Source organism: Triturus cristatus, chromosome 2_1, assembly GCF_964204655.1.
Source record: "Triturus cristatus chromosome 2_1, aTriCri1.1, whole genome shotgun sequence".
In the NCBI taxonomy this organism is placed as follows: domain Eukaryota; kingdom Metazoa; phylum Chordata; class Amphibia; order Caudata; family Salamandridae; genus Triturus; species Triturus cristatus.
In genome coordinates, this window is record NC_140581.1 from 843969369 (window position 1) to 843982280 (window position 12912).

General features: G+C 42.2%; 1 protein-coding gene across 5 annotated transcripts in view; it reads left to right on the forward strand.

Annotated features, from left to right (window-relative positions):
• Positions 1-12912, forward strand: part of SPATA6L (spermatogenesis associated 6 like) — a 497016-nt gene that overhangs the window by 316477 nt on the left and 167627 nt on the right. The window contains exon 7 of one of the 5 annotated variants that reach the window (XM_085632934.1): positions 1036-1305. The exons of the other annotated variants lie outside the window; for them this stretch is intronic. Within the exon in view, the coding sequence (XP_085489060.1) occupies positions 1036-1305 (270 nt within the window). The remainder of the gene's footprint in view (positions 1-1035; positions 1306-12912) is intronic. 5 annotated transcript variants of the gene reach the window in all.

A 12912-nucleotide genomic window follows, 5' to 3' on the forward strand; every position in this document is an offset into this window, starting at 1 on the left:
ACTCATTCATATTTAAATTTCCTCGTAGTGACTATCATTAAATATGAACTTTCAAAACGGCTTCTTTTGTGACCGTCTGTTCTACAATTTTTAGTACAGGTTGAGCCTTTTTAGCTGATCAAATTTGCATTTTATTGTATGTTTTACATGCAAAGTCAACGTTTATTCCAAACATTATCTGATTTAATCTGACTTTCTCCAGTAAGAGAATATTTAGGAATCTCTTTGCCTGAAGAACTTTAAAGTGTCATAGGGAAACATTGCTACTGTAAGGGGATCAAGGCCAACCCTTTGTGGATTACAAATCACGAAATTCATATAAGGGCCTGATTCTGTTGGGTGGCTTCAGCCGTAGGTGAATGCAGACACTCCATCTGGATATGATGGTGGGTTGCCAACAGGTGTTAGAACAAATTACATTTAATAAGAAAAACAAGACTGCAAGAATTGTTCACTGGGTGTCCTTATGTGTCTGGATCAGATGTTTAACATGTGGTGCCCTATGGCATACTCCATTAGGCATCTATCACTCAATTTTGTAAGTGCAAAGTGTACTTCTTCATGTCAATAGATGGTAGAATGATAACACTGCTGGAGTACCATGTTTTGCTACGTTTATAACATGAAATTCCAAACAGTATATCACACATGCAGGCCAAGTAAGTATACATTTAGAGAAACATATTATACTCATTGGGAACATTGATAGCATTGTACTGTTAAGAGACTGTTTAGAAGGATCCTATCCCAAGGGGATGTCTAGCACTGTGATCGTTTTGGTCAGAGGTCTCCAACGTTGCTCCGCAATGGCTAGAACCAGGAACGATTTTCTGGATATCCACGTAAACTTCACTTCCACTGGCAACTATATGCATCAAAAGGGTTATTCTGAAAATCTGGAACTGATCTAGCCCTTGCTGACCTTCACTGGATTACCCCGATTTTAGGCCTTCCATTGGAAATACAGCAATAGCGTTTCATAAATGTTGAGTAAGTGTAATGGTAACGTTATCCTCAACTGTATTTGTATTGCAGGAAGAAAGTAAAGTGTGTCGCAGAAAATCCACTTCACTGTCACCTAAAAGACAAAGCTGTTCGCCTACAAAGAGTCAAATAGCATTAGATAAGGAAAAACATGTTGAGAAGGCTACTGAATCTTCTAGACACAGGTCTCCTTCAGCATATAGCCAGAAATCCATTCACAAGCGTATCAAAGATAATCATCAATGGCTGTCTCAATTGAGTCAGGGAACATTGAACTTCAAGTCAGATATTGACTCCAGGCCTCAAGTAATAGCCAGACACGTAAGTTAATGATTTGCTTTTCAAATGTACAGTTATTGAGATGCAGAAATAAGCAAGACACCTGCAATATAATGAAACCTGTCCAAATACAGTTTAATCTTTGGTTGGCTCAGTTGTTCCTCATCATATCTGCTCTCAATAACACTTTTCCACTTTGCACATAGGCTTTCTAGCGGCTAACTCCTATTATGATTGTAAGCTCCTTCAAAATTAGGAATATACTGAGTGCAAGTATGTAAACACAGCATTCATTTGACTCCCTAGAATCTTTTTCATCCTAAAATTATTTGTAATTAGACAACTGGAATACAAGTTAGGACAGCGGAAAATATAAAAATCGATTCAGCTGCTGTATTAGGGGATATTACCAACGACAGGGCCTTCAGCCATGTATGAATGAGATGTTCAATGTCGTTTCTGAAAAAATAAGTTATCTCGAAAGTCATATACATTCACAAAACATAACCAACTTGTTTCCCAGCAGCATCAGTTTAGACTATGATGTGGTGTTTCAGATTAAAGTTGTATTCTCAATGTCTCGCAACTCAGAGTTTTTGGTAAAAGGCTCGGCCACATAGGGTATGTTTCCCACCTTTAACAGCCGTTTGTCATTGATCTTTTCTAAAGTTTTCAATTGACCTCAAGCATTTCATAAATATCTTGAAGTTCACAGAAGTATAATTTTCTGTAACTTTTCCTGTAACAGATAATGATTATTTATTTTATTGGGTGAATTTTTATACTGCATACTCAGCCCAATTGCGTAGCAGAGTACTTTATAAAACAACGAGGAGATGTCCATTAACAATAGTTCTGCATCTGGATTCAATACTAGTTTTGCACAACATTCTGAACTTTTTTATGAATAAAGTTCCATGTTTTCATGAGATTACAACGGTTTAAGCTAACTGGGAAATTTTTAAAGGTATGGCAAGCCCTACAGGCAATTGAGCTGTGCATCAGCCTATTTTCCTGGATATACTGAGATGTTTTGCTTGCATTTTATAAGAGGCTAAGCCTGGAAGCCTTTCTTGTAAAACACTAACAACATTAAAAGGAATACCTGCTAAACCAAAGCTTTAGAAGAAACTAGCTGTGTTTTAAAAATAAAGTATCTGTCTTGATCCTTACTGTGAACACCCACAAATTTGCAAGTTTGTAGGTGTTCACTTACTTTTGCAGGTAGGCCCACCCAAGAATATCCATATATATGTCTGAATGCATCAATTTCATAAAAGTAGTGGAACTTCTGCACTTTCAATTCTCATTTGCAAGAGGAAAATGTCACCATTCCTGAGCCTGTAAATCGGGATTGCAATTATACCCTTGTGAATAGATTTATTTGGCATGTATGTTGAACCTAAGGTCGCTAATAGGGCCGGGGGTATTTAGTGCTGCCTCCCAGTACTTGGAATTCCAGGCTGGGGCAAGGGGAAGGTTACTCATCTGAACTATGTTATCCTCAGTGCCAACCCCTAGATTAATAGTTCTGTGGAGTAGCTGATCCCAATCAAGCTCCTAGAGCTGGCTGATGATAGTGTTCAAAACGTTTTCCAAGGGAGGGTAAACAAGTGAATTGGTGACACTGGTAGATGTTGTCAAGGTCATGCTTGCATATCCTAAGGAAGGTTTAGACCATTTTTAGGGAGGATAGATAAGTACCAGTGAATAGAAAGTTTTTTTAGTAATTTAAGCAGATGTTTGAAGACATTGAGTTACGCGAGTTCATGATTAAAGCAAATATTTTGAAATCAAACATAGATGTTGAATTTTTAGGACTTCATTTTGTTTACTAGAAATTTGATAGTGAGTGACTGATAGTAGTACCAAGATCGGATATGTGGGGTTTGTCACTGTGGGTACCAGTGATGTCAGTGTTTTGTCTGATGATGTTGATTCTTCACCAGTAAAATATTCCCCAGGCACCAGACTGGATCCCGATGTATTCACAGCAGTGCTCCCATCGCACCACTAGGAGGCATCATGCAGCTCCATGATGACCTCCGTAGGCCCGGGAAGTAACAGAGTGGAGTCACACATCAGCGCCACTCCGACACCAAAGTCAATTCCTTTCTTTCCGCTCCTTCGAACGAGGATCCGGAGCTCTGCTCCTTTTTTCTTGGTTGACAAATTCTTTCCAAATTCTATTCCAGTGTGCAGGGGGAACGATATCCTCATTGACGGTCAAACACCAGGCTGGGAAGGGCTAAAACAAATGTCAGTGACGGACCCACGCAAGGTGTACCTCTGGTGTTTTGACTCGAGCATAATGCCAAGTCACAAAGAAAATGTGCTCTCATTCACCCGCAGGCGATACGGGGCCATGAAGCAAACTTGTAAGTCGGCGAGCACCGAAAAAAGTTGCAGACCTCACATAAGTCTTGCTCCAACTCGAGGGTGGATACTTGTTCCCACTCTTGTGACTGGCCGCTCCCACAACTGGTCATCTTCGATATTGAAGTTGTCCTGTAAATCAAAGTCCAAATCTAAGAAGAATCATAAGAAGTTGAAGTGTGACTCAACCCTATTCTGCAAGTCTCTGTACATAGAGAATTCAGGAGTGTGCCAATCGATCTGATCCAAACTGTGCAGCCAATTACACAACTGGTCCCATTGCACCCCAAAATATCCCAAGCCAAATACAATGATTCAGCAGGTCGAGGCCTTTAGGGAAGTCATGCTGCATATTTTTGGCACTCTTCCAGTTCCTACTGGCTGGCCTTCAACCTCCAAGGATCCGCAGGGCCCTTTAGTTAGGTTACCACTGGCAAATCTGCCCTTAGTGCCATTAGAGCCCACCTCAGGATCCGCACTGACTCCAGTGGCCACTTCTATTCTTGTTCCAAAATCTACGCTGGTCCCTTTTTCCACCATTGCTTGAAGCAAATGAGCTTTGACCCTAACCAAGGTCATGCCTTGAGACAAAACACTTCCTCTTCCACGAGGCCTTCCTCAGAAGCTTCATCACCTTTTTGGCTTGGATTCTGATCAACCTGATAATGACAATGGTGATGATTGGGATAATTCTCCCAAATACTGGGATTATGTTGATATCTTCATGACTTGCAGATGGCCAGTGGACTAGACACCTCCCCTGTAAAGGGTTAGTTTTGCCCCTTGCATCCCCAAGGAATGAGAGTGCATCTTTTGCCTTTGTGGTAAGTTATGCAGCTGAGGTCTTGAACCTACAGTTCCATTCAGTTGAAGTCAAGATAAATGTCCTTATTGAGGTTTTGCACACTGGGCCAGTCTCTTCTGATCACTTATTTCCATTTAATGACGCCCTGACTGACCCCTTTATAGACAGCTGGGCATCATCTTGCTCTTGCCAACTAGTGAACAGGCAGATGACCAGGTGCCAGACTTTCTTACACTGCGCCCAACTCCTAAGAGTTTGGTGGTCCAAGCTTTGATCAGGAAACTCAACCCAAGTGTGTTTCTCATCACCTTTCCAAACAGGGAGTCAAAAAGGATTGAAGTGTTCGGGAAACAAATGTTCTCTTTTGCCAGCTTGGCATTCATGTCATCCAGTGCAGTCTGCCTGTTGGGCTGTTATGTGCATGCCCTCTGGGACATGGCCAGTGAGCTCTTCCTTGTAGTTCCAGGGGAGTTTTGGGACCTTTGGCTCATACCATTGAGGATGGTGAGGATGTAGCAGAATAAATCATTAAGGATGGCTCGGATACTACTGGCTTCTTGGTGTGTGCAGTTTACACCTGGGTGGTGCTCCACTGTCTTTCGTCAATTGAATCCATTGTCTTTTTTGGGGATGTGCATGCGTCTCTAATGGATATTCCTTTTCATGAGTCACGCCTCTTTGGTGAAAAGGCAGATTCTGCCCTCAGACACTTTAAAGAAGGTAAAACCACAATACGTTCCTTGAGCCTTCTACCTGTCATTTTCCTCAGGAGTCTCAATCGTTTTGAGGTTACTCCAGAGGGCTGAAATGTAGACACCACCAGGCTTTGCTACCACCACGGTAGTCACCCCAGATCTTTTGTGGCTGGGATGGGGATCAAGCAGACATTTTGTAGGTCACCATGGACACCGTCCCACTGAATCCCCCGCCCCTGCAGTATCAGCCGCCAAGCCACTTTAGTTTGACGATAGCAGCACACAGCCACCCTGTGAGAAGCAGAATCAGACATTTTCTTCCAGAGTAGCAGGCCATCACATCTGGGAGATGGGTACTCCAAATTCTTCGTCAGGGCTATGTCCTTCCAATCCTTTCCTACCCTCCTCAACTTCCTCCCGCATCACAGTGTCTTTCAGAGGAGCAACTGTGTATCATGCTGCAAGAAGTGCTGGCTCTAGGTAGGGATAGGTTGTTACCCTGCCATTTTCTCATGCTGAAGAAGGATAGAGCCTTTTGTCCTATTTCAGATCTTCTCCCTCTTAATGCCTTAATATGGAAAAACAAATTCAAAATGCTCACTCTAGCCCAAGTTTTGTCTGCCCTGGATATGGGAAACTGGATGATTGCCTGCACTGCAGGACAAATACTTTCATGTGCCTATCTTGCAGTCCCACAGATGTCACATGCAGTTCAAGGTTGGCCAGCCACATTTTCAGTTTACTGTGTTCCCCTTTAGCCTTAGAAGAACCCTTTCTGTGTTCTTGAAAGTGATGGTGGTGGTGGTCGCAACACATCTTTGGAGGTGGGGGAGACTGGTTTTCGTGACAACTATCTGTTGAAGGCAGGCTCTTCACAGTCAGTCATAGACCACCAACAAACATCTGCAAACCTTTTGATATCTTTGAGGTGCTCAATTAACGACCCGAAGTCAGACTTGACTCCTTTGCTTGAGGCTTCTTTTTATAGGAGCTCTTCTAGAAATACTGCAGTTACAAGCCTTTTCTCACTCGCCACTAGTCCAGGACATTCAGCCTATGATCCCGATGTTTCAGCCTCTATCCTGGATCTTGGTGAGAACAGCTATGAAGTTAATTGGCCTGATGCTGTCATACATCCTGCTTGCCCACTCCACCAAGTGGCATATGTAGGCTCTGCAGTGGGATCTGAAGTGTTTCACTGGGCTACTAGACCTTAACCTGACCAGCAGCTGACCCCTCACCTTTCCCTTCCAGTGCTGGCAATGGTGATGGATGCATTCCTGCTGGATAGGGACATCTGTGAGAGATGAAGATCAGAGGACTTTGGTCTCTGTTGGAAACCCGGCTGCACATTAATCTGTTGGATCTGTTCAACAGCCACCTGGCTTTCCCATGGACAACACCACTACATGTGGTTATGCTACAGGCAGTGTGGAGTGAGGTCCATGGGTCCTGTGCCAAGAGGCAGTGTACCTCTGGAGCTGGCTGGAGTGTTAGGGCATTTCCCTGATTGTGAACCATCTGATGGGATCTTTAAACTTCAGTGCGGATGAGCTCAGATGGCGGCACCTAACTGATCACAAATGGCAGTTGCATCCTGATGTGGCTCAGGACAGCTTCCAATAGTGTGGAAAGCCTTGACTGGATCTTTTCACCAGCATAGAGAATTTGCAGTGCAAAAACATTTGCATGTCGCGGTTCCTAAAAGCTCTCTGTCCTGGAGAAGCATTCAGGCTAAAGTGCAGCAGGGGACTCCTGTATGCCTTTTTTTCCACTGTTTTTCCTGCCCAGAGTTCTAAAGAAGATCTGGAATGACTGGGTCCAAGTCATTCTAGTGGCTCTGGATTGGGCCATGAGAAGGTGATAACTAAAACTTCTGGGTGTGAGCATCTCTCCTCTTATAAGACTACAGCTGTGGGAGGATCTTCTGTTGCTGCATTATTGCAGGGTTTTGCACCCAACCCTGTGCAATCTAAACCTCCATGCGTGGAGATTGAGCGGTGCAAGTTGACTGCTTGCGAGTTACCTCTGGATGTTGTGGATGTCCTTCTCCTGACCAGGCGTCTCTTTACAAAATCTATTTACACAGGACACTGGGAAAAATGTGTGCCCTGGTAATAAATCCGCAACACAGACCCCCTACAAGTTAAACTGTTGGGTGTTTTACTGTTGTTTTATCCTTGCCCCAGCAAGGTCTTGCAGTTGATACCATTAAAGGTTATTTGCCAGTCCTTTTGGCCTTTTTAAGTTTGCCATACCAAACAGCCTGTTGTGATGCAGTTTATTAAAGTTTTGACACAAATGTTCCCTCCCAAATCTTTTGTGATGCCACAGTTGAATCTTAATTAATGGCTTGAGGCAAGGTTTACTGCTCTGTGATTCTACAAATGATCAATTGTTTCCAGGGTCAAAATTACTTGGTCTGAAAGCACTGGACCCAGTTTTACTGGGTGCGGGTCTGCACTCTGTAAAACAATGGCTGGAAAAGGGGAAAGGTTGGGGGCAGAGGCATAGTATGACCCCTGCCTCACCAACCAGACCAAAGGGGAGCAGACAACACTCTCTCCAACTAGGTCACATCCTCCCCCTGCTCGAGACTCCCACTGTCCCCACCCCAGAAGCCTCACCGGCCTCCCCACTGACATATACAACTTGCACAAAGGAGCTAGTAAATGTCAGCTGTTTGTTCCAGGAACGTGGAAACCCAGCAGAAAAGAACCCAGTAATTCTCGGCCTATGTGGTTTGTCCCCATTATGGGACCAGCAACTAATAATGGCCGGATGCAGGTGTGGGCATGCCGTCTGAAATCGGAGACTCCAGGCACCCAGCGACTTCATACATGAATCTGGGCAACTTGTAAAGAGCCTTTCTGGTATTAATCTAGGTCACAAGCATTGCATTTGGAGTGCGAGTTTTGATTTAAATGGGAAGTTTGTAAGTAAGGTGAAATATGTAGTGAGTGCTGTAAATCGATAACTAAACGGAAAAACACCCCCACCACAGAATCACATAATTACGCTGGCATGAACTATTGACCATTGTTTTATCAACAACTGATTTATTAAAGGTGAACAAAACCTAAACATTCAAATTTCAGTCAGTGTTAATTGTTAGTTGTACTTTCAAGGCAACTGCTCTATATTCTCTCCCTCCTACAGACATAATGTGCATTATAACAACGCAATTTATGTTTCTAAAATGGTCCATTTTGAAATGGATATTTGGGTTATTTTTCTCTTGTTACTGCAGCTAACCAAACAGCATGGTACACTATGTTTCTTAATATTTTCAATAAACATTTTTCTAATTGAACATCACCCTTTTAAAAGTGAACTACTCTAAAATAAAAATGTAATATGAAGAATGCATAACGGGTAAAATATATAAGATAGATAGATAGATAGATAGATAGATAGATAGATAGATAGATAGATAGATAGATTGGTCAGGGTTTACATAGGAAATGCATTTTTTGATTTGCTAATAACTTTGATGCCATTTGATGAATCTTCATAAAACGCTCCAAAAAAGTGCTCATTTTTGACTACTGTGTGTATGGAAAGTTTCATGATGATCCGTCAGGTGTAGGGAGGGAGGGTAGAAAAAGGGGATGGGGAACCAAAACACAAAATCCCCATGCTATTTCTATTACCTTTTTTTTAGACAGTGCTAATGCAAAAAACTTTTTAACGGAATTACACCTAATTTGGCAGGAAGCTAGATCTGGATCCAGAAAGTGTGCGATTTTATGTAAATCCGTTCAGTTGTTTTTGAGAAATTAAGGTTTACAAATATATGAATATATAGGCAGTTGGGTCCAAGGGACTTCTACGAGAACGAGGGAGCCAATTCAAAAATAGAGAGTGATTGGCCTGGGGAGCTTTTTTTCCCTTGATGCAATTTGCTCTCCACAGTAGCGAGCGCTCTGATTGGCTGCCAGCAACTTGAGAAAAATGTTGCTGGCTGCCTTTAAAGGAGTCAGGGACTTAGTCCCCTGTCCTGAAGTTAAAAGAAAGTAATAATACAAGGGGGTAGGGATACCCGGCTGCCTTAGGCTCTATCGGGGCAGGGGGGAGGGGACCCAGAGGGATCACCCTGGGGCCAAAATATAAAAAATCTGGAATGTTTGTCGCAATCCCACAGGATTGCTGAAAAAGCAACAATAAACAAAATGGTGGCTTGCCATTTTAAAATATATTTATAAGTCATAAAATAGGGCACCCCTCCCTGAAACTTTGTATCCCCAAGGCTATGTGTGGCATGGGGTTATCTGCCTCTAGGGCTGGGGGGGTTGGTGTCAGGTCCTGGCCACACACCTTGCGCATGGCACACACACAACTAAATGGCAAGTGTGGCGGGGGTTGGCTTTATGTACTGTAACAAAATATTCCTTTACATAAAACAAAATCTAGAAATTCACCGAAAAAAGCAAAGGTTAGAGAGACACTATAGTTAGGAATTGTCAGTATATTTTATTCTCCATTTTTTTAAACCCTTAAAATTAATTGACAAAAACAATAGCAATATATCTTAATTTACATTAAAAACAACCTTAAAAACGTCACTGAAAAAAAACAAAGGTTTAAGTGTGATATATCTTTTTTTATTGTTTAAACCTTAGAAATCCATTGGAAAAAAACAGAGATGAAAGTGACGTAATAGTTCGGTGAAAATTTAATTTCCAACGTAACGTTACATCCTGATGCCCTATAACAGCACATTGAATTGGGAAGTGTAGCAAATATCAAAATAAGGATTCAGTTACCCAACATATCCCCAAAGATTAGGATTAGCTAGCCAATTAAGAAACAGCAGGGTCCTCGTCCTATCACCAGGCTCCCAATTTGAACTCAGTTCATGCATAAGAAGTTGTATTTAATTTAGTGAAGCATCTGGTTCACACGGGTGATGTTTTTTCCTAGTTTGCTAACCTCTTTTTTAACTGGTACATGGAATTGGGCCTGCTCACTGTACAGTTAGAGTGGGGGTCACCAGGTACTGTGGAAATGTGTGAGTGTTGAAGAGCAGGCAGAAAAGTGGTGACCTCTGTGCTGTAGTGACCCGAACTGGACTTAATGGATGTTGTTGGACTGGACACAATGGATCGTTCCTTGGCCAGCTCAGAATACCCAGCCCATTTCTCAGATTACTTAGCAACGTGTTGTGGCCCACCATGTCATGCATTGCTGAAAGTTCTAGTATGAGGGCTTATTTCTTGATGTCATCAAGCAAGAGTAAGAGCTCTTCTCTGATAGTGACTGGACAGATGTAGTGACACATGCTGACCTGAACTAGATTGATGATCATGCAGGATGTATTTAATTTCCATGTAATCCTAAAACTGTCTTGCAACCTACCTTTCCTAGATTTTGCCTGGGTATTGAAGGTTGGGCATTGGTAGTTAGCTAATACTTCAGGTCAGCCTTTGATTTCCCCAAAAGAGTCATTCAGCGAAGTGGAAACAAATTAATTTAATAGGGAGGTATAATCATGGGGTGAGGGCCTCTTCTAGATCAAGGATGAATTGGCTTCTAGTGCTTTGCAGGCAGGTTGGACACTTTAATTTTTTGAGCCAGCTTAGATATTTCCCTCTTAGTCAGTCAACATGATAAGTAGCTTTCCAGAACATAAGTAGCTAATGAAGCGAAGTTGGGTCAACCAATGGTTAAGGGAAAGATTTTCAGTTACTACAAAGGACCTGTGAATTTTGGTTACATTTAGGTCCAAAACATTAGAAGGCCCTTGTAGGGTTGTTGGGCCACACAGGCAAAATCTTTCAAAGTATCTGGGTATGCCATCTCCTCACTGTTCTTTAAAATCACCGTAGTTCTGCACGTGGTAAGTCTTTTTGGCTATTTTCATTGCCTTGTTATAGGTCCTCCTGTGCCTCTTGCTGCAGATTTTGGTACCCTCCACCATTAATATGCACCATTGCCATTCAAAGTTATGGCAACTGCACTCAGTTTGTGGATATTCCTTTTGTACCGCTTGGTGAATTTGATGAAGGTCCTTTATTATCTAGATCTGAGCGTATCATTTTTGTCTAGTGTGATTGATGTATTGTAGCTGATTTCTGGATTTGTATTAAATGGGATGCATTCTGAGAGTTAGAATTTATAGTACAGTAGGATGCCTTGAACTCTTGAACATGTACATTTGTATAGTGTCTGACTGACATGCTATGGTTGATACACTCAAAAGCACATTTGAGAGGTGGAGAAAAATAAGAGAGTGGTCTTTTGCAGAACTTGGGCCAGGAATGAGTAGTGATAACCCAGAGTGGTAGAGCGACATGGTGGTGATTGCATTGTTCTGACTGTGTAGGATGTGAGTAAGCACTCACTAATTGGAAAGTTTAGGTCAAGGTAGTCCACCTTAGATGCATCAGCGCTATGGGCTATAGCCACCCCCCCATTCTCTTTCACTCTGTGGATGATTTTGTATCATCTTCTAAGGTTGTTGTTGAGGATGAGTATTGATGAAGACCAGTTTTGTATGAGAACTGATTTGCACTGGAGGGTTGAGCTCACATGATACACTTTAGTTTTCCTTATGGAAATCTGAGGTTTTGTAGGTAATGTGAAGTGGCTCAACGAGGAGGCTAGATCAGGGTCTTCTAGGGGTGAGGCTGGTTGTGGTGTATCGCAGAGTAGTATTGGGGAGCACTCGGGTTCAATGAACTACCATTTGTAGGTTCTCACACTGTTGTGCTGATAAACCTCAATAGACTCAGTGGGTCATCTAATCCAATGAAAAATCAAAAGATTGAATAGAAGGAGATATTGCAGTTCAATAGCAGGGCCACACTGTAATTCAAAATCAGTCCTGGCTGGGTTATGGCAACCCATCTAGCTCAGAAAGCAGCCCCCAAGCCAAAGCCCACATAGGAAATGCCCTAAGTTGGCAGGGTATGCCCAGATGTGGGTCGCTTGCTCACTTTGTCACTGGATTCAAGCTAGCCTGGCTGATAAGGGGTGTTACCCCGAAACTGGTCCCAGGATCCTTGTTTCCAGTCCAGGGAAAACCTGGCTTGGCAGCTCAGGCTGGACTGTTCCCATGAGGCACAGGGTCAAGACTGATTTGCAAATAGCGTAGTCTGAACTTGGGTGGCGAAGTGAGCTAAATAACGATGATGGATTCAACCCAGATCTGTGACTGGGCGTGAGTGTCTGAAAAGTTTCAGTACTCCGTCCACCATCTCCTTTTTTTTTTTTTCTTTTTTAATCTTTATTTTTGATGTTCCACATGTACAAATATACAAAAACAGAGAAAACATACAATACGGTTGACTTTTCCAACAGCGACTAAGAAAAAATAAAAAGAGAAAAAACTAATCAGAAAAATAATCAGTTAATGGTTGCCAAATAGCCATACCAAATTTCCTTTTACGCGTTTTTTTCAGCAAATACATACTAATTTCTAGATTATAAAGATTAAATAATTTGGCCCGCCATAGATCAAAACTCGGGGCCTCAGGTTGTAACCAAGCAGTAGCAATAGAAAGTCGCGTTACAGCAGCAATAATGAACAAAAAATATCGAAATTTACAAGGAGGTTGTCCCACAGAAAAAACGCCATCGATCCCTAGTAAGATCATACTTGAGGAAACAGAGATAGGTTTACCTAAGATGTGCAACAGAAAACTTTCAATTTGGTTAAAAAGAGGACGTAATGAAGGGCAGCAAAAGAAAATATGTACTATATCGGCATTGCCTTCTTGACAACGAAAACACTCCCCAGATTTTGAAGCTTGTGAGGCATTGCCCCATTTC